The sequence below is a fragment of the Chiloscyllium plagiosum genome, unplaced genomic scaffold (genome assembly GCF_037043375.1).
Source record: "Chiloscyllium plagiosum isolate Xiang-an unplaced genomic scaffold, Cpla_swu_hap1 HiC_scaffold_47, whole genome shotgun sequence".
Taxonomy (NCBI): Eukaryota; Metazoa; Chordata; class Chondrichthyes; order Orectolobiformes; family Hemiscylliidae; genus Chiloscyllium; species Chiloscyllium plagiosum.
In genome coordinates this window covers 17,926,411-17,946,165 of record NW_028270185.1, presented here as the reverse complement: position 1 = coordinate 17,946,165, position 19,755 = coordinate 17,926,411, and the positions used below count along the sequence as shown (strand labels likewise).

Sequence of the window (19,755 nt, the reverse complement as noted above, 5' to 3'; positions counted from 1 at the left end):
AGCTTAATAACTTTCCTGGTAGTGAATTTGTTAAAATGTTTGGAGTGATTAAGCAGTTTCCTACATTGGGCTAAGCATTATTAACAATAAAAACAGAAAGCAAAGACAGGAGAAGTGTTACTGGGGCCTGAGTGACCAGCTCAGACATTAACTTACGTGGGTTTGCCTCCTGGTTAGAATTCGAGACACACACAAATAAAAAAACGTTTGGAAGCAATGTGGGGGTTCATGCCCTCTTAGTGAACAGGAACTGTGAAAAGTGAGAGTTAATTATAGTTCGTTTTTCAAAAGGAAAGTGCACACTCACAGGAACGCATGACTCTGTTCAGTCTGCAGATGAACACTGTACTAACCCACAACTGAAAGCACTCAAACATCAAATGGGGCTTCAGAGAAATATGATGAAAATTAGGATTTTAAGGCAGAGAGGGAGATGGAAAAGTTTGAGGAGGATTTCTAGGTCAAGGTGGCTAATAGCATAAATGGTTCAAGAGGAACAGAGTTGGATTGGAGGCTGGGAGAGTGCTGGGAGGACTGGAAGAAGTTGCCTAAACCTTGACAGTGAAGAGTCAAGAGATTAAAACAAGGATGAGATCTTTATTTTGAGGTTTATGCACTGGAAATGTATGCAGATAGGCAAGGATGGAGGTGAGGAGTGAGGTAAGATAAAGAGATTTAATGCTGTCAATGTAAAACATCCTCTGACAGCACTGAAATAACCGAGCCTGGAAGTGACAAAAGCATTTAAATAGTGCTCAGAATGTTTGACCAGCTCTACATAAGAGTGGGTAGGGAGATGTTAATTCACTGATGAAGCTCATCAGATTAAAGGAATTCCAGTATTCTTCATCAGTCAGATGATCAAAATGAAAATAAAACCAGACTTCCACAGGATTCTATTTTCTGAAGACTGCACTGTCAGCGCCTACCACTGGGAGCATTAAAGTGAAAAGCTATCTCTGTTAACTGCCGTAACTAATACCCGATTTGAAGATTTTAGTGCCATGATAAGCAATGAAGATTAACATTAGTTAAGTTACACCTCTACAACTGCCCAAAGGCATTTTTCCAGTATCAGGTATATTTGTCTAAATAGTTCTGCATAACAGTACTTCATTAAAAGAAATCCATTATTATGCTCAAAATAGCAAACAAAAGAGAAGTAATAGGCATATTATGGAAATACTAGAATAGGATACAAAAGCGATATTTGCAAAACTAAAGTCAGGAAATATAAATAACTATTGAGATTTATAATGCAAAAGTACTCATTTTGCTAACAGAAGACCCAATAGTGTACAATTTGACAAGTTATTTTACCATACCTAACAAGCGATAGTGATGTTTGGTCTTCAATTTCTTCTGAAAATGTCTTTGTACATAATGCGTACTGTGAATTCCTACACAAAACACTGTTGCTTTCAATAATGTGGAGGTGCTGCTGTTATACTGGGTTGGACAAAGTCACACAACACCAGGTTATAATCTGACCTGACCTGCTGCGCTTTTCCAGCAACACATTTTCAGCTCTGATCTCCAGCATCTGCAGTCCTCACTTTCTCCCAGGTTATAATCTAACAAGTTTATCTGAAATCATAAGTTTTCGGACCACAGCTCTTTAGGCTAGCGAAGGCTTCACCTGATAGAAGTGCAGCGTTCTGAAAGCTTGTGATTTCAAATGAACCTGTTGGGCTATAAGTTGGTGTCATGTGATTTCTGACTTTGCTTTCAATGGAAATCAATATATGGACAATCAGCAAGACTCAACAAGACTTACCGATATGGGGAGAAGTGGTGTAGTGTTAATCTCACTGGACTGACTTAATTAATCTCACAAAGACCATGCAAGTTTTCTTGGGACGTAAGTGGGTGCCACCATGGCAGATTGTGGAATTTGAATTCAAAAAAACTTGGAATGAAAGGCTAGTCTAATGGTGATTTTGCAATCATTATTTTGAAAAAAAAATCTTTATGTCCTTTACGGAAGGAAATCTGTCATTTTTACCTGGTCTGGCCTCCATAAGACTCAAACCCACACCAGTGATGTTGACTGTTAACTGCCCTCTGAATAGCCAAGACAGCCAATCAGTTCAAGAGGCAGAGATTCCAAGCAGTCCCACATAAACTCTTCCACTGCCTCAGACTAGCACTGTACTACCTTCTACGCTTCAACTTCTTGTAAGTTGGGAGGAGGAGCACAGTGTTGTGATCTGGTCTTATCTCACAGTGTAAAGGGAGTAGTCCTTGATCAAGTCAAGATAGGCAGCCTTCAGTCAGAGAGCCCAGCCACAATAAGTCAAGGACAGTGTTTAATCTCAATCCATTGGTTCAGACATGGTCAGCGGGCCCATTGGTGCAGTCAGGTTCAGGGGTTCCATATCATTGTAATCCTGGGAGTGACCACAATGAGTCCAGCAGGTCCAGCTCAACCAGTCTGAGATGGATGGTGTCAGTTGGGGAGTTGCACAGAGATCAGTCGGGTCTTGGTCACCTATCATTTGGATCTGGCTGTCCAAGTTGTTTGGGGATGGGCTGTGGTCAGTTCTCAGGTGAGTTCAATTAAAGTCATAGTACTTGAATCAGTAGATTATAGAACAGCAGCCCTTTCTTTGAAATATATTTTGAAAAGTACTTGATTGCAAGAAAACATGATGTTACATGCAAGTGTTCAATGTTCTGAATGCAAAAGGTGGCATAATGGGTCACGTTAGTCCACAAACAGGCAGCGATTTGTATCTTGATGCTGTGGAAATTCACAGTTAAATGTGTGCAAGGACCCAGGGTAATGATTATCATCACATCATAAACCTGGCTTCTGGCCATTGCTCTTCAGCTGCAGGCCAGATTATTAGGAGCTGACAAAATGCAGATGTTTGGTGACAGGTGAGGTACAGCCTCTCATACACACTGCATCAAACCAAAAGAAAACAGATAAATGACATTTGCATTACTTGCAGTGTTTTGAGTAATTGTATCCCTCTCTAAACATGGCCTTTTCTTTCTTCCCTTTTGTACTCATGCTGTTATGTTCCACTTCCAGCTTAGAATGCTCCTCGAACATTAATTTCTTGACAGTTATTTAGCAGCAGGAATTTAGTATCATTCAGGCTAACTTTGAACATTCAAGATCATTTCAGTTGATACTAAAATTGGGAATTCTTCAGCAAACTTTGTTTAGGAGATAAATTTAGCTGAAGAAAAGGATATAGCAATCTCATATTGTTGAAGAGTCAAGCAGGCTAGAAACCACTTAGTCCAGATTGGTAGAAAATATAGCTCTCAAATGATAATGCAGAGATATTTTTAGATGTGCAGTAACTCATTGTCTTGCTCACAAAAAGAAGGAAAATATTAAATTTTCACTCAAATATTATGTCACTACCTTTTCATGCATAAACTGGTCATTTTGAAGTTTGTAGGCTGTGACCACAAAGATTAGGCCAAGGGCTCAACAATTTACAATCTATATCAATGGCTTCAAGAAACAGAGAGAAAGGTATCTATATTCGCTGATGATACGAAGTTAGGTGGAAAGGTAAGCTGCAGGAAAAATTGAGACAGGCAGCCAAGAGATACAGGCAAATTGTGAGAGTGGGCAGCAAGATGCTGTATTATATGGAGAAGTGTGAAACATTTGTTTGCAAGAATAGAAAATCAGAATTTTCTTTAGAAAGCAAAACTTTTAAATTATGATATTCAGATAGACTTGTGTTCTTCTATGGGGAACACAAAATTAGCATGAAGATACAGTAGCAACTTGGAAGGCAAATTGTCATGCTGGACTTTATTGCAAGGTGATTGAGTAAAGGAATAACTAAGTCTTGTTACAAATGTATACGGCTTCAGTGAGATCACCTTTGAGGTGGTACGGTGGAGGTTTATTAAATTGGTCCTTAGGATGACAGGGTTGTCTTATTATGATATGGCTCTAGTTTACTCACCCTATTAACTGGACAGTTTAGAAAAATGTCAAGTAATCTAATTTAAACATAGAAGATTCAGAAGTATTTGATTGAGTAGAAACTGAGAGGCTGTTTCCCCTTGACTGAGCAATCGAGAACTTGGGTGCTCAATCTCAGGATCGTTTAGGACTGAGATGAAAAAATATATTACAAAGGTTTGTGAATCTTTTGAATTTTCTATTCCTTGGGAGTTATGGATGCTTTACCAATGAATAAATTTAAGATTGGGATAGACAGATATTTGGTCTGTCGGGAAATTAAAAGGTTACAGAGTGGATGGGAAAGTGGAGTTGAAGCTGAAGATTAACGATGATCATATAGAATGGTGAAACAGGCTGGAAAGGCCACATGGTCTACCCCTGCTCCTATTTCTTATGTTCAACAACTTTAACACAACAAATCTTCAGACATTTTGCTTTCCTTTACTTAAGACGCTCCAGAAACTATTACGCTGAATTAAAATATCCTGTTTTCAAAAACGAAATCATGGTGCAGATTGGTTTTGGTGAAGACAAGTAATTTAGTAACTAATGTTTAAAACGTACCTCGTGCCGTGTTTTAATCCAAAAATGTTCCTTTTTTGCATGATAACAAATAATAAATATTACACATTAAAATGGCATCAAACCTGAGGTTATACAATGACCTTTGTTCTTATACTGTTCATGGTGAAATAATATGGTCTAGTCCCTCTTTATAAATTAGTCTGATTTTTTCAAAACTTAAATACATGGAAATTTTATCCGTAGAACAAAACCATTAAATCTTTTTGTAACCTGCATGAAGGGCCTTATATGTATTTTGGAAGGCTTATTAAGACTTCAATACAATATTGAAAGCAAGTTTGAATTTGTTAAAAACACTCAAATCTTGTTACATGTTACTTTCCTACCGTATGGAGCATTACTGTCATTATTATAGTTTAAGATGATAGGATGTACTACAATATGATGGTATGCCTCCAGTCCAGTCTACCTGCTGTCAATGAGGTAAAGTGAATAAAATGAGAACATCTATACATGATACTGAAGAACCTCCTTCAACAACCTGTTTAAATAAAAAAAGTGGGCCATGTGAAATTGAGAGATCACCATTAGATATAATTTCAACGATAGCAGGTATCCAATTTGTAGAATTTATACTTTTATTTGGTGGATTGTAAGTGGGAAATTAAAATAATTGTCTTGTATGGCAAAAAAACAAACAATGACTGGAGCTCGTGATTCTTTTAGAACTACATATGATCCATTTCTGGTAAATGATTCACTGCTTCCCTACAGGAAATATTGTTGTAGCCTGGCTCCACACAGGTAAAAATCAATTTGAAATCATTAATTTGATGTGAACTTCCACATTTTTAAGCGATTAATCTTGCTGTAAAATTCCTCAAAAAAGTTACATCTCATAAAATGAGGTGTAACTGGGTTTCTTGTGAGTACTCTGTCACAAGTGAATACTTATGAACAACCTATCTATCTCTCAGAGACTTAACTTTATTTGTGCAATGTCAAATGTATCCATTTGATGCACAAAAATTGCATAGAAAGTTTCTTAAATTTCAGCTTCTACCTTACTCCATTATGTTTCTCACACAAATGAAAATAAAAATGACAACAAATGCACAAGAATCCAAGGCACTGTAAACTCTCAAAATAAACAATCTATTTCAAGTGACAGGGAAATACAATTCTGACTTTTGAAAAAATCGCAACTCATAAATGGAGACTTTCTGACTATGTGAAAGATTAGCTTTAGTTGTATAACCACTAGTAAAATGCTTATGTTACCAACTAGTAATCTAATAATTTCAGGTATAGCAAGTTTTGAGAAGATTTGTAGGCTCAGGTTGAGGTTCTGGATGTAAGTTTGCTCGCTGAGCTGGAAGGTTTGTTTTCAGATGTTTCATCACCATACTAGGTAACATCATCAGTGAAGCACCGATGGTATGGCCCGCTTTTTATTTATGTATTTAGGTTTCCTTGGGTCGATGATGTCATTTCCTGTTCCTTTTCTCAGGGGTGGTAAATGGGATTAAAAGTCAATGTGCTTGTTGATTTTAGGACTATAGATTATGGACAAACACAATAGACTGCAGTTTTACAGCATCACACTAGTTTGTTTGTTCATTTGCCATCAGAGTTTGATTTAAAATTATTTCCTAAATCCTTAAGCACTTTCAGGATATAATCCCATCTCACAATAAGTGAGACTATTTGAACAAAAAAAATCATTAAAAGGAAGTCTTAAAATGTAATTAACACTCTTCCTATAAAATGAAAAACCTGGTAGTAATTTATCTGGAAATTATGCAGCTACGTTAATGCAATCGCTAATGCAAAAATTGGCAAATGTATTATCCAGAAGCAAAATTATACATGGGAGCAAGTGGAAGATATACAATCATGTAAATATTCATTCCTTTTGTGTGTTAGAGATAAAAGCAATTGTGCAGTTAATGTATCAGCTTGATAGCCTAAATGTAATGGTGCTGGCTCCATAACAAGACGGCTGTGAGTTTTTAGTTCCAGGATTGCCCCATATTCATATTTGTTTACAATAATATTTGTGAAATACCAAAATCTCAACATCACAAATGTTTTCCCTGCTAGCTAATCACAGAATAATGTCAATATTACTGGTGAGCGAGACTGTTTTACACTCCTGGTAGAAGATAATAAATGTATAGCAAGTGAGTGGTGAGCAAAATTAGGCACAACATAAATGGTCTAATAAACTTCAATATTTCATTGTGACGTACACAAGTGAGACTTTCAGAGAACAGGAACTACACCGTTCCAACATCCATTTCATATTTGTTTACAGATGTGTGTATTTATAAAGCAATGTCTATTACAAAAAAAATGAAAATTTTGTTATCAATGAAATTTTGTTAAAGGAATGAATACATCATAAATAGAAGGTCAAAAGATTTCTTTCACAACCATTAGGTGCTCTAATCTGTTTATGATATACTGGAAACATTTTAATCCAGATTATGTGAAATTGTGTTTGAGATTCTAGTAATTTATGAACTTTTTTTGGCATTATTGTCTTGACCAAGAAGAAATCAATTACATTAGTTATTTCTGGTGAGGTAGACTGGTGTTGAAGTAAGAAGATTGAATTTTGCAGCTTTCCATTCAGGTTAAAAAAAAATCTGATGTTAAAGAAACATTCTAATATTGTACACTAAGAGAAAAGACACAGTTCTTGAAATGGATGCTTGGCGTGTACTTTCTGTCCCTTGTGTTTTGTGATACTGAGGCCACTTACTTCCAGTTTAAATTAACCAGTGGCTTGAAAATTCTCATCGAAAGCAAGAGTGATTTACCACTGAAACAGGAAACTACAGAGATATGTGCCCAAATGAAAAATTAAAATGACAGCATTTATGGCAAACAACTTGCATGAGATGGCAGCTGCGGTACACAAAATTCTTACGCTATTTCTGGATCCTCGATTATCAGGCATCTGTTATTCATCAGAATAAAAACGACATTTAGACACTCAGTGGGAAATGGATTAAATTAATTCATCTTCCCTACAGTTTTCCTTTAAAAGTACACAATCTTTCATCCAAACATACTACTGCTACAGAAATAAATCCTTCATGTTTTCAAGTGAACTGTAAATATTTCTGTAATTCGCACTTAGGTACTCTCTAAGAAATACCTGAGGCAACATTACTGCTACAGTATTTATACGGACATTCTTTGACAAGTAATGATGACATTCCATGTAATTTCATAATGTATGGTTTAGCATTCACTCAACAGCCTTTTAAGAAATTGTTGTCACAACATACTACTAATAAATCTGAACCAGCTGTAATAATTGCAGTTCTCAAGAAGAGTCATATTGGACTCAAAACATTAACTCTATTTCTCTCTCCACACATGCTGCCAGACCTGCTAAGTTTTTCCAGCATTCTCTCTTTCTAATTTCAGATTTCAAGCACCAGCAATATTGTGCTTTTACAACAATGGCACTGTCAGAAACATAAAGAGACACTGATGATGAAAGTTCAAGATTATTTGTAGTGCAAATTCTAGGGGATTAAAGCCTTTTTCTAATTTAGGACTGAGTAGCTAAATAAAGAAATAAACACAAAAAGGTTTTGATCGTACTGTTGAGGATCAACTCCGAGCAAGATGACAAATAATAACAAATAAAGTAGTTAAAATTTATTGAAATTGTTTCTTCAAATTAGCATGCCAATATGTCAATTTATTTTAATTACATACTTGAATTAAGAAAGAAATCGTGACTATCTGATTCAAGTTAGAAATATTGTTGAACCTTACTCTGCACTATAGGATCCGAAACTAATATCAGAGAAAAGAACTTCATTTTGACAATTTGTGTTGCAACCTGACTGACGTTTGGAAGTTCAAAAAGCTTGCTTTAATATACTGAACTGCTCCGCTCTCTTTGTAATAATGAGCAATATTATATTAAATGAAACACAATGACATTCAGATAAATGGTGTGAAAAAGGATGAAATAAGTCATTTGTTATTGGAATAGCCACTTACCTGTGCGAGCTTCATCATCATGTGTGCAAAGATATGAAGAAATCCAACAACTGCATCCCACAATCTGCTGTGAGCCAGGCTCTGCTGGTTACCAGTGCACGGACCCTGTAACGAAGTTTGCAATAACATCGTTCACACCAAACACCAATAGGGTTTTTGGGCTGCTTTGGTATTTCAGCAACATCAAAAAATGAATTATGCAAAAAGATTCAAATCAAATATTTTTAAAATAAGAACATGAGGTTATTTATGACAAACTACAACTCACAAAAGTCATGTAGTGTCTGAAATCATAAGAGTATTGAAAGAACATTGATAAACTTTAATTTACTAAAATAAATTCAATGGATAATTGCACACATTCATTTTCAAAGTGTTTTATATATTGCTAATATAAAGGCACACAATTAAAGAGAGATGATAATGATGTTGCACAAAGTTTGAAAATAAGAGCGTAGTGGTTAATGTATACTATTTAGAGATGTAAATACTCATGTCTCACGAGAGTTAGTGTTAGGACCATTGAAAGTGGATCTGGACGCAGGTATGTGGGCACAATATCAAAAGGCACATACACGAAGTTGTCGAGAATGCTAGGAAAATAAATGCTTGATCAAATTTAATTAAGAAAAATGAAATATCTCATATTATTTGGGATCATGAAGAGGGTGTAGAATTTTATCAAAATTTAAATTCAGGTTGTTTTGGAATTGGATAAGCAATTCTTTAAAAGTGGAGCGTGAAATTAATAAATCTGTAAATAATTGCAATTTTAGGATTTATCAATAGCAATAACATATTTCTTTGGTGAAGGATTCAAAATGCTTGATCGGTAGCCAGCAGGCTGACTGACAGCTGAAGGCATGTCTACCAATGGCAGTTTGATTAAACGTGGTTGTGCAAGAGAAGATGAGCTGACAAATCTTGGAGGACTGCAGGGTTGGAGGAGGGGAGGCCTCAGAAATAGAAAAGTGATGCCACGCAAGGATTTAAAAACAAGGAGATAATTTTAAAATTGAGGTGCTGAACCAAAAGGAGCTGACATAAAACTAATGTGCTAGGGGTTAGGATTTAGGTAACATGACTACCTTAAAAAGACACGAGTGAATCAGGTGGGTTTTTAAAATAACAATTGAAAAATTCTCATGATTGCCATACTGAGACTGGCTTTCAATTCCAAAATTATTAATTGAGTATAAATTGCACCAGTTGCTGTGTGAGATTTGACACCGTCTCTCCAAAACATCAGTTATTACCAGTTGGCTGACATTATCACAGTTCCACTCTAACCTTCAAAATATTTCCTTCATAGTTATTTTTACTGCATTGCCTTCTTTACTTCAGCCTAGTGGATACAAACAGCATAATTTGGGGATCCCACGTTTACAGAAGGAAGGAAGATGGGAGTCCAGTCAGGAGATAATTTGAATTGTCAAATTCAGAGTTAAAAAGGTATGGATGAGAATTTCACATGGTTGAAGTATTAAAAAGAAAATTAGGTGATCATGATGAGGGAACACACATGTGGCTGAAAGCTCATAATGGGGTCAAATCTGACAGTGTGGTTGCAAACAGTTTGGTTTAAATCAGATAACTGCCTGGGAAGATGGAGGCAAGGTTATATCATTAGTGGCATAGAATACAAAAGTAAAAACATAAAGTTAAACTTATACAGATCACCATCTAAAATACTGTGCCCAAGTTGGGTACCTGCCTTTGAATATCATCTAAAGGCAATAGCAACGATAAAAAAAAATTAACAAGGATGATTGCAAGGTTGAGAGGCTTCATTATGAGGAGACATTGTGATTTTACGAGCACTGAATGTCAAGTTTAACCTGTAACAGAGATTGTAGTGTGATAATGGGCAACATTTCATTACCTGAATATATTCAGTAAGGCTGTTAAACACTTGTTTAGCTACTGCCATAGCCTTGGAGAAATTTCTTTTTCCTGGTTCATCAACAACATCCTTCCCAGAGTAGTACCAATAGAAATCGCTGATGGATTCCTAGGCCGGTCAGGAACAACAGGATCAGAATAAAATAGTAAGAATTCCAAACAGCTCATAACGCCACAATGATAAATTACATTTTCTTATTTACAACAGGAGGAAGATCTTCCTTAAAGTGAAGGAAGGAACTTGCAGCAATTGGTTCTCTCTACCTTCAATACAGAGACTAATAGCTCTTCCTTTTTGAGTTTATTCTTTACACAGTTGCAATTATGCATGTTTATAGTGCTGTTGTTCGATGTTGAATGAGATTATATACACATTTAGTAGACTGAGATTGAATAGGCTATTACACAGATTTCTTATTTGAAATTTCAGCCAAATATAAACATCAAGCATCAAACCTTTTAAAACAAATTTGTACCTGTAGACGAAGCAGGTAGTCGACAGTGCAGATAATGATGTTGATAGTTGTGGTATTACCTGTTTGAGTTCGCAGGTAATTCTGGAAATCTGAAATTAAAATGCATTTTCAGTGTTAGCATAGCTTTTCCCTAAGTGTAGCATTTCTTTCAGCTTCTTACATTTGTGATGGCACTTTGAATTTTGTTTGGGCTTTACTGCACTGAGAGGAATATTCACCACTTTCTAGTCAGAGTACTACAAGTAGATCATATATAAAAAAAACTACATTGTCCTGAATTCAAACAGATTCCTTATGGATGGATAAACTTTAAATATATATATATCCACAAATGCTTGCTGCTTCAGAATTAACTATATTCTTTAACCATTAAGTCCTAGCAGCTAACTATAAAAATGTTTGATGATTTTTGACACACCAACACAATTACAACTGGATTGAATTATTGTTCTTTCCTTTACACTATAACAGCATCTCTTCTTCAGCAGGATTGAGGATAACTTTCTTCTGTTCTGGCATTGTTGGTTCTGAGATCATTAAGCAGTCTAATCGTGGATCTGCAAATTCTGGTGGGGCAAGTAGATTTTGCTGAGGTAGGTGGATGGGTTGCTCAGGTTTCTGCATGCTCCTTCTGTGGCTTATATTTAGCCTCCACCTGGGCTTGCTGGAGAGGCTTAAAATCATTTGTGGATGCTTCTTTGCCAAACTGGGGAATCTTGACCTTCAGAGTCTCACAGGTTGGTGAGAATATTGCAGTTATTCAGGGAGGCTTTGAGAACATCCTTGAAGTGTTTCCTCTACACTCCTGGAATGTAACCAGAGTCGCAATACCAGGGGTGTTGGCCTGAGAGAGGACCTTGATATTTGAGCGCCTCTCCTGCCAATAGATTTGTAAGATTTTGTAGAGGCATTACTGGTGATCTTTCTCAAGGGATCTGAAGCAATGGGTATAACTGCCCATACCTCCAATGCTTATGCTGCTTCCCTGTAGACTGAGTTTGGTGTCTGATTTGAGATCCTTGCCATTAGACACTCTGGTCCTCTGATGGGCAAAGACTGCACTGACACACTGGAAGTGATGTTGAAATTAACTTTCCATGTCAATGTCTGCTCTCACTAGTAGGACATTCAAAAGACAGAGGAATTATCGACAACATCAAAACCTCTGTACAGTAGCAAATACATGGTTTTCGTGATAGGTGTGTGGAACATTTAAATGCCACACGAAGAAGAACTCAAAGATACTACATAGTGGCATAGGTAATGTCAACGTCAAGGGTGAAATGCCATCAACAATATTCTTTTGGTCTTCAAATGCACTCAGCCTAGATTTCAGTTGCATTCTGAACTCCACTAATCTCTAAATCACCAGATTATCTAAATGTTCAGGAATGTAAAGTTTCTTTAAGATAAGTATTCCGTTTAAATTTACCTCCCATTGATTTCAATTTATGTCCTACTGGCCTGGTTTACCTTGAAGTAATAGTGTGGGTTCCTTGCATTGGTATCACTTATTAGGTTTATTTTTTCCATGTTATGTATTGACTTAGCATTCTACAGACGGTAATTTATTTACTCACTAATGTTACACTGCTGCTTTTCATTGTAATTTATCCAATCAATTCATTACCAAAGGATAAGGTTGTGGGTAAGTTACACAAAATAATTTGTATTTAGTCTTTTTTATTCATGTACTCAGTTTCAAGAACATTAACATTGTTTATGCATGTTATTTGTTTCACATATTTTCAGAATTGTTCAAACCTACTTCTTAGAACAACCTCACTGTTTTTACAGACTGCTAAAGTCCTTAAATGACTCAGGCAGCAGCCTCATTAACATATACTAATGCAACCAGAAATACACTGGAATTTTAATAGGATCTTGAGTAGGATATGTATCTGGGTTCTTCACTCACTAATTTGTGTTGGGAAAGAAAAGCCCCTAGTTTTCACTAAATTTATCAACCTCTTCGGACTTTACAACACGTATCCAAGACAAGTGGGATTTGAACTCTGACCTTCTGGTCCAATCATAGGGACATTACCAGTGAAACCAAGTTTTAAACTTAGCTTTACAGTATTAGAAGGAGCAGGACTTTTGTACAAGGTTGGGCCCCACAAGCAAAGTCTAGGCTGCTGCTGCACCAGATTTCATCCACATTCTCAATCTGGCCAAATGCCATCCATTTTTCATTGACCTGCTTACAGCTTCCATCCATTTCAGAAGTAAAGGCAACTGGTCAGAGGTAAACGAGACCAGGCAGTTAATGGGTCCCCATAGAGAGCTATGTTAGCAGCTTTGGGTCTTTCAATGCCCAACACCCAGCTACAACTCTCTCACGTATCTCAGACTTTTCTCAGTTGCCTCCACCTCAAAATAATTAAGCATTTATTTATACGCATATATGCTTAATATTTTGCATATTAAATTATTTTCTGAGAAAACTGATTGTAATATGGAAGCACAATTGTTATATACCATTGTTATGTCCTTCACAGAGCAACTGTAGAAACCTGAAGAGATCTTGAGTAAATTCATCATCTGACATCACCTTCTCACCTACACAGAAAGACAAATTATTATCTTGCAGCAGAAACATAGTCTTCAGAACAGCACAAAATAAATTAGCGCCTCTTAAGTAAGCCATTGTTAGTAATGAAATTGTAATTTCTTCAGTCTCAAACCACAGAAATGAATGTATGATGACATCCCTGAGGTGAAACTAAGAAAGAACTAACCTTCCTCCAGCACTTAAGAAAATCAGAGGACATGTACTTGTCCAACTCACAATCTCTCTTTAGACTGTTACCTTTGGACCGAGGAGGAGGGGTAATTGGAATGCAAATAACTTTAATTTTATATTGCTCCTCATGGTAAATAGGGATCCAATAAAGTGAAAAAAAAATCAGAATAATGGACATGAACTTGCCAGGGAACTGTTTGTCCATCATGACTTTAGAACAGAAGACATGGAAGGCCCAGAAAAACATTAAGCTTGTTGAGTGGGAGATGCCCTGCATAAATTTACCCTGCCCTTGGCACCATATATTCAGTTTAAATGATGCTATCAACAGTAGATTCATGGGTTAGCACACTGTATGAGATGACAGAAGATTCTGCAACATCCAATTTGGGCACTAACCTTTTGTAGAAATATTCACCTTACATACAAATGGCAGAGTTCAAGGTAACAACTGAGTGATTGGTGGAGTCGAGGGGAAATCACAAGTATCGGGAGAAAAAATAATTCTAAATCAACAGTGGCTTTGGGGGAGGATGAAATAGGGAAGGATTTTCAAGGCTGGGGTGAGGGAATAGATTAGGGGTTTGGGATTGGAAGGAGAGTTGTTGGGCTGTGAAGTCTGGTTTTCAGAACTGGGGTTGAAGGACACCAGAGATTAGGGATGCTGAACCAGCAGCACACAGTCGGAAAGGAAGAAGGGGTGAACTAACCTTAGGTTAGGTGCGCCTGTGATATTTGTAGGTAGCTTATTGTGCAGTGAGGGGAATACTCCTGGGCCATTCTGGATCCACATTCAGAAACAAGTATTTTCACTTCATCCTGGTTGACCAGGAGTATTCTTCTTCCATGAATATGCACTGCCACTCCTGGCTCTGAGTTCCCTTTGCCTCTTTTCCATCTCGTTCTAGGGATCTCAAGTAGGCAATGTATCTCTTACTTATATAAAAGCAACTAACATTAGATTTAAGTGTGGCTAAAGGACACCTCTTGTCTATTTTTAATCTAATATGGCATGTGATATATTCATGTCAGAAATAGACACAATGCTTCCTGCCTGCTAACTCAAGGACTTTGAATGCCATGCATCTCCTGAAAGACAGCCTGATTTCTAGGCATCTGTCACTGATTCCTGGTTTGTGGTGAATTTGTTAATCTCATTACAATAGACATAGAGGCATGGCATCATGCCTTGGTAAACCCAGGTAAATAAGGCTGGGTGGGGGCAACACTAAAAAGATGATTATATCAGCAGGAATTTCTGCTTCAGATTGATATTCATTTAATCCAGCAAGGATGCACTCAAGATATTGGATGAAAGAGATATTAGGCTTGTTTGTGGTGCAGACATACATAATAGGCCATTTGGTCTCCTTATGCACTGTAACAATTCTGCGCTACAACCAATGGTAACACTCTCAACCTGGTCCAAACAACTGGACGTCATAGTGAATCAGCAAACATCTGTGGAATGGACCAGATCATAGCCTCCAGAAAGATAGGGAAGAAACCTGAGAGGACATAAAGTCTAGGTTAAAATCAAATCTACTTTTTTTTGGTGTATTCTATCTGTAATTTACAACTTAACTTCCTCGCTTAGAACTGGTCAGCTTGAGACGTAAATTTCAAGTGGTTAAACTAATAAAGTTGAGGTTAGCCTGTCTGCCTTTTGATTTTGGCTTGGCTGCACCATTTCTGGGACTGACCTGCAGGATGATATCAGTGCCTGTAGCTGAGGTAGAATTGATTATGCACACACCTCATTGGTGTTGCATAGTTTTCCTGTTTTGCAATTTGATTAGTTTATAATCCACAAATATTTGCTCTAACTAGTACTGTGTCCATCTAAATATGTATGTCAGCTATTAAGATAAAGAACCAAAGTCACACAGCAGTTATTGGTGGGATAAGATTCACAAATATAAGTTTTGTGATATTTTTGGGGATGGGGGGAAATGGTATATTAAGTCAAAATTTCAATCACAAATCTACGCACTTGTTATTTGACACAACTCTTCAGATGTTAACAGTATTCAACCTCAATAACAACCAGTGAATTAGTAATTTGTTTAGAAACAAATTAGGACTAAAATGTACATATATACATTTATATGAAGTATAGAAATATGCATGACAATTATATTTGTATGATTTGGGTGTTTAGAAATGGCTTTATGTTTATTGTTGTTGTTCATGACATCATCAAGCTGAGGATGCCATTTCAACCTTGTTACTATGTCATCACCTGATTGGATCCCTGTCAGTACATTGATTTCAAAATCTTAAAGTCTTCACTTCACACTACTTCTATAACTTCTACTGACTCTTCATCCAGCTCACAACATCCCCTCTCCTGTATGCCTTTCTTTGCCCCATGACTGATGGCAGCCTCAGTTGTGTGCTGTAATCCATCTGGCTAGCTCTTTCTATATCCTAATGGAAATCCCAAAAGCTCTTTTGTTGACTACATTTCCAAATACTCAACTGACAATTCTCCCAATGTGTGTCCTGGACTGCCAATTCCCTTACTCTTCAGAAACATTTTGCAATGTTTTATAAGATCAAAGGCACTTTACAAATTCTATAATCACGGAAAATTAAGACTCTAGCATCCTCTTTCCCCATCAACTTTATTCTTCTTATCTAATCTCTAATACCTTCCTATGATGAGGTGAGATCAGACATAAAGAAAAGACAGTCCTCTGTTGTTGATGAAACTATAAAATGAACACTGGCTGTTTAACTCTCTCTAGCCCTGCTCTTTGTACATTAGTAACATTGGTAATGTTAAGAAAATCACTTCAATAAGAACATGTTAAAAGGAAATCTGGGCAAAATTTTCATCTGAAATGGAACTTATTCCATCCCCAGTGCAATTACAGCACAACTGCACTTGTAAGTTAACAGATTACCCATCTATACTTAGTAGACATAATTTTACAAGTAAAGGTAGAACATACATTTCTCAAGCAATCTGGGAAAGTCGATTAGCAAGAGACTTAGACCAACAACCTAACTGGTTAAACTTTCCGTTTCCCACCAAAGATGGAGACAACCTCCGTAACCATGCTCATGTCTTCTGACATCAGGCATTCCATACATGGTTCATAGTTCAGTCTACCCAAGTCTTATTTTCCTTGTGACAAAATAAACTCTCCTTCAAATTAATTGTATGTGTAATTGTTTTGCTGTGAACAAAATGTAACATGCATAGGAAATGTGCAACATCGACACTTGAGGAGCTGATTTTAAAAAGCCTATAGACAGTTCCTAATCTGAGACGTTTGGACATTCTTTAGTCTGGGGAATGATTACTACACCAGCTAAATTTGTACTTGCCTTACTTCAGTCCTTTTACTCCAACCTCTTCTAATGTAATATCACATAAGGAGGACAGACCCAACAGACCCAGTTCCAAGACACACAAAGAATTAAATAAGAACAATGCTGGTCAGACAGCATTTGTGGAGAGAAACCGTTTACATTTTAGGTTGGTGATAGATCAGTTGAAAGATCATCTTCACATGAAATGCTAAGTCAGTTTCTCACCAGAGAAGTTGTCTGCCACGTGGAGTTTTTCTAGTTTTTTGTATGTGTTCATACTTCAGATTTGCAAAACTTTAATATTCTGGCTTTATACAAATGAAGAATGCTTAATAAAGGTGTTTAGGTTCCTAAATGTAGAGGAGATAAACCCAGGTTGGGAAATTAAGATTAGAAGACACAAATTAATGAAATTAAGTTTAAACAGACGAAGAGCTCAAAAGGTAGTGCATATTTGGAATAATATAGAGACAGGCCAGTTGATTTTGAAGAACATACAGAAACATAGAAAATAGAAGCAGTTGCAGGCACCCGACCCATCAAGCCTGCTCTGCAATTCTGTATGTTCGTGGCTGATCATCCAACTAAGTACCCTTGTCTCTCTTTCTCCCCATATCTTTGATCTTTTTTGCATTAGGAATTATGTCTAATTCTTTCTTAAAACATTCAATTTTTAATGATCATTCTATGCTTTAAGACCACAAGAAACAGAAACGGGAGTAAGCTGTTCGGCCCCTCAAGCCTGCTTCCCCACTCTATAGGATCATGGTTGATCTGACCACTCCTCACGTTTCTCCATAACCCTCGATTCCTCAAGAATTTATCTATCTCAGCCTTAAATACAAACAAGGGGTGGTGGAGGGTGGTTTTTCGGACTGGAGGCCTCTGACCAGAGGTGTTCCATAGGGATCGGTACTGGACCATTTATGTAAATGATTTAAATGAGAATATAGGAGGCACGGTTAGTAAAGTGGATGGTAAAGAAGGTTATCTAAGATTGTATTTGCCCTATCTCAGAGATCTTGATCAACTGGGTCAATGAGCTAATGAATGGCAGATGGAATTTAATTTGAATAAATGGAGGTATTGCATTTTGGTAAAACAAACAAGGGCAGGACTAATACAATTAATGGTTGGGCCCTGGGTAGTGTTGGAGAACACAGACACCTAAGGGTTCAGGTATAAAATTCTTTGATCTGTGGTCTGGCTGGGCTTTTATAATAATTCCTTAGAATTATTGAGCTCAATTTCACAACAGGGCATTGTGGAAGCAGCAAGAAGAGGCCATTATCTGGCCATTTAAAGGTTTCAGTAAGACTCAAAGTGGGCAGGTTGGCTGACACCTTTCTCATTTGCTGTGCTATGTGGATAACTCAAGGGTGCAGGAAGGGGGGTGTGTGGTGAGTGGAGTGGAGTGGGGTGGGAGGGCTAGCCACCCACTCTGTTTTTTGCACAACTCCTCCCATCCTGTCAGCACTATGAAATTCCAACCCCTCTCCTTGCAATATGCTTAAAAGCATGAGGAAAAATGGTTTGACAGTGTAATTACAGCATGCGCCACATTGGATGACATTTTAACTGAGGCACAGAATTCCTAAAGTCACATCAGGAATGTGGGCCCCTTCTACTCTCTTGTTTGTTGCTGGTTCCCATGCAATTCAAACTAAAATTAACCAACTGACAATGTGCACAGGGCACATGTGGAAGAAGCAATCTGTATTTCTGCATTTACTCTTTATTGAATGTTCATGGTCCTGCCTGATGTTGTACTCTCCTCGCTGTTGGATATGGCTGATCCTGCAGATTCCTGGCCCTCTCTTCCAAACATTGTAAAGCACATTGACTGAGATCACTCTCCGTGAGGATAGTTCAAATGTTCTGGGTGAATTTTAAGCCCTGTCAGAACTCTGTCGGTCAAGACCCCGAATAGACGCACACGGGGACAATACCGACCTCCGCCTTTTAGGTGTCTCAGTTTCTTACCACAACTGACAGTCTCCACTCTGTGCCCTGGCACATCAAGGGAACTAGACCATTCCCATTTCACTCCTTTGTACCCCAATGCCACCCTCGGTCTTCCCTTGGATTCTTCTTCCATTACTCCATTCCTCTTTACATCTCTCCCTCATCAGTCATACCTATCAGCCCCCAACCTCCATGCAAGGTATCATTCCACTGGCCCGCTCCCTTGTGCTGTAAGGTTATCCAAGAAAGCTGCTGACCTCAAGCAGAAACACATAAAGGCGTTTGCTTCCATTACCTTTAAACAAAGGTGAACCGGGTGCCATGAGATTCTGATAGATTGCTGACTTTATCTTGAAGGTAGGACCCAACTAAAAATTGGATTTTATGCTAATGAGTATTTATGGAATGAAAATCAATAATAAGTGGGAACCTGCCTCAGAACACATGCAGAAAGGTGCATCACAAACACCCTGCTGTCTTCAGCTCTGTATTTTAAGCAGCCATCAGGAAATGGAAATTTTGATCCTGCATAGCTAATTATTACAGCACAACATGTTTCTTGTTCTTGTAAGCTCCACAAAATACCCCGCGTTGTACTGTTTCTGTTGTAGTTGCCACATTGTGGCGCAGTAATGGGTAGGTCTGGTCTCTCAACAATTGAACTGCTGGAAAATGGAAAACTAATACCAAGTCCCTTCCTTTCATCCCTTCATTTGGTGCATGGATGAACTGAGTCCTGAAATGCCCAGTAGCTACTTGACACATTGATAAATTTCAATTTCAGCAGTGCTATGATATGCACTGCGATGCAGCAGACTGGTTGTCCGTTTTGTACCTTGCATAATTTT

General features: G+C 37.5%; 1 protein-coding gene across 15 annotated transcripts in view; it reads right to left on the bottom strand.

Moving 5' to 3' along the window:
* The window catches only part of LOC122542710 (ryanodine receptor 1-like), a 404,506-nt gene that overhangs the window by 43,043 nt on the left and 341,708 nt on the right, over positions 1-19,755 (bottom strand). For 8 of the 15 annotated variants that reach the window (XM_087983944.1, XM_087983946.1, XM_087983949.1 and 5 more), the window contains 4 exons: positions 13,357-13,437; positions 10,876-10,964; positions 10,380-10,508; positions 8,498-8,602 (listed from right to left, as the gene is read on the bottom strand). In XM_087983944.1, the coding sequence (XP_087840070.1) occupies positions 8,498-8,602; positions 10,380-10,508; positions 10,876-10,964; positions 13,357-13,437 (404 nt within the window). Of the gene's footprint in view, positions 1-7,403; positions 7,434-8,497; positions 8,603-10,379; positions 10,509-10,875; positions 10,965-13,356; positions 13,438-19,755 lie in introns of all 15 variants that reach the window. The other 7 variants (XM_087983940.1, XM_087983942.1, XM_087983945.1 and 4 more) reach the window with 1 other exon arrangement.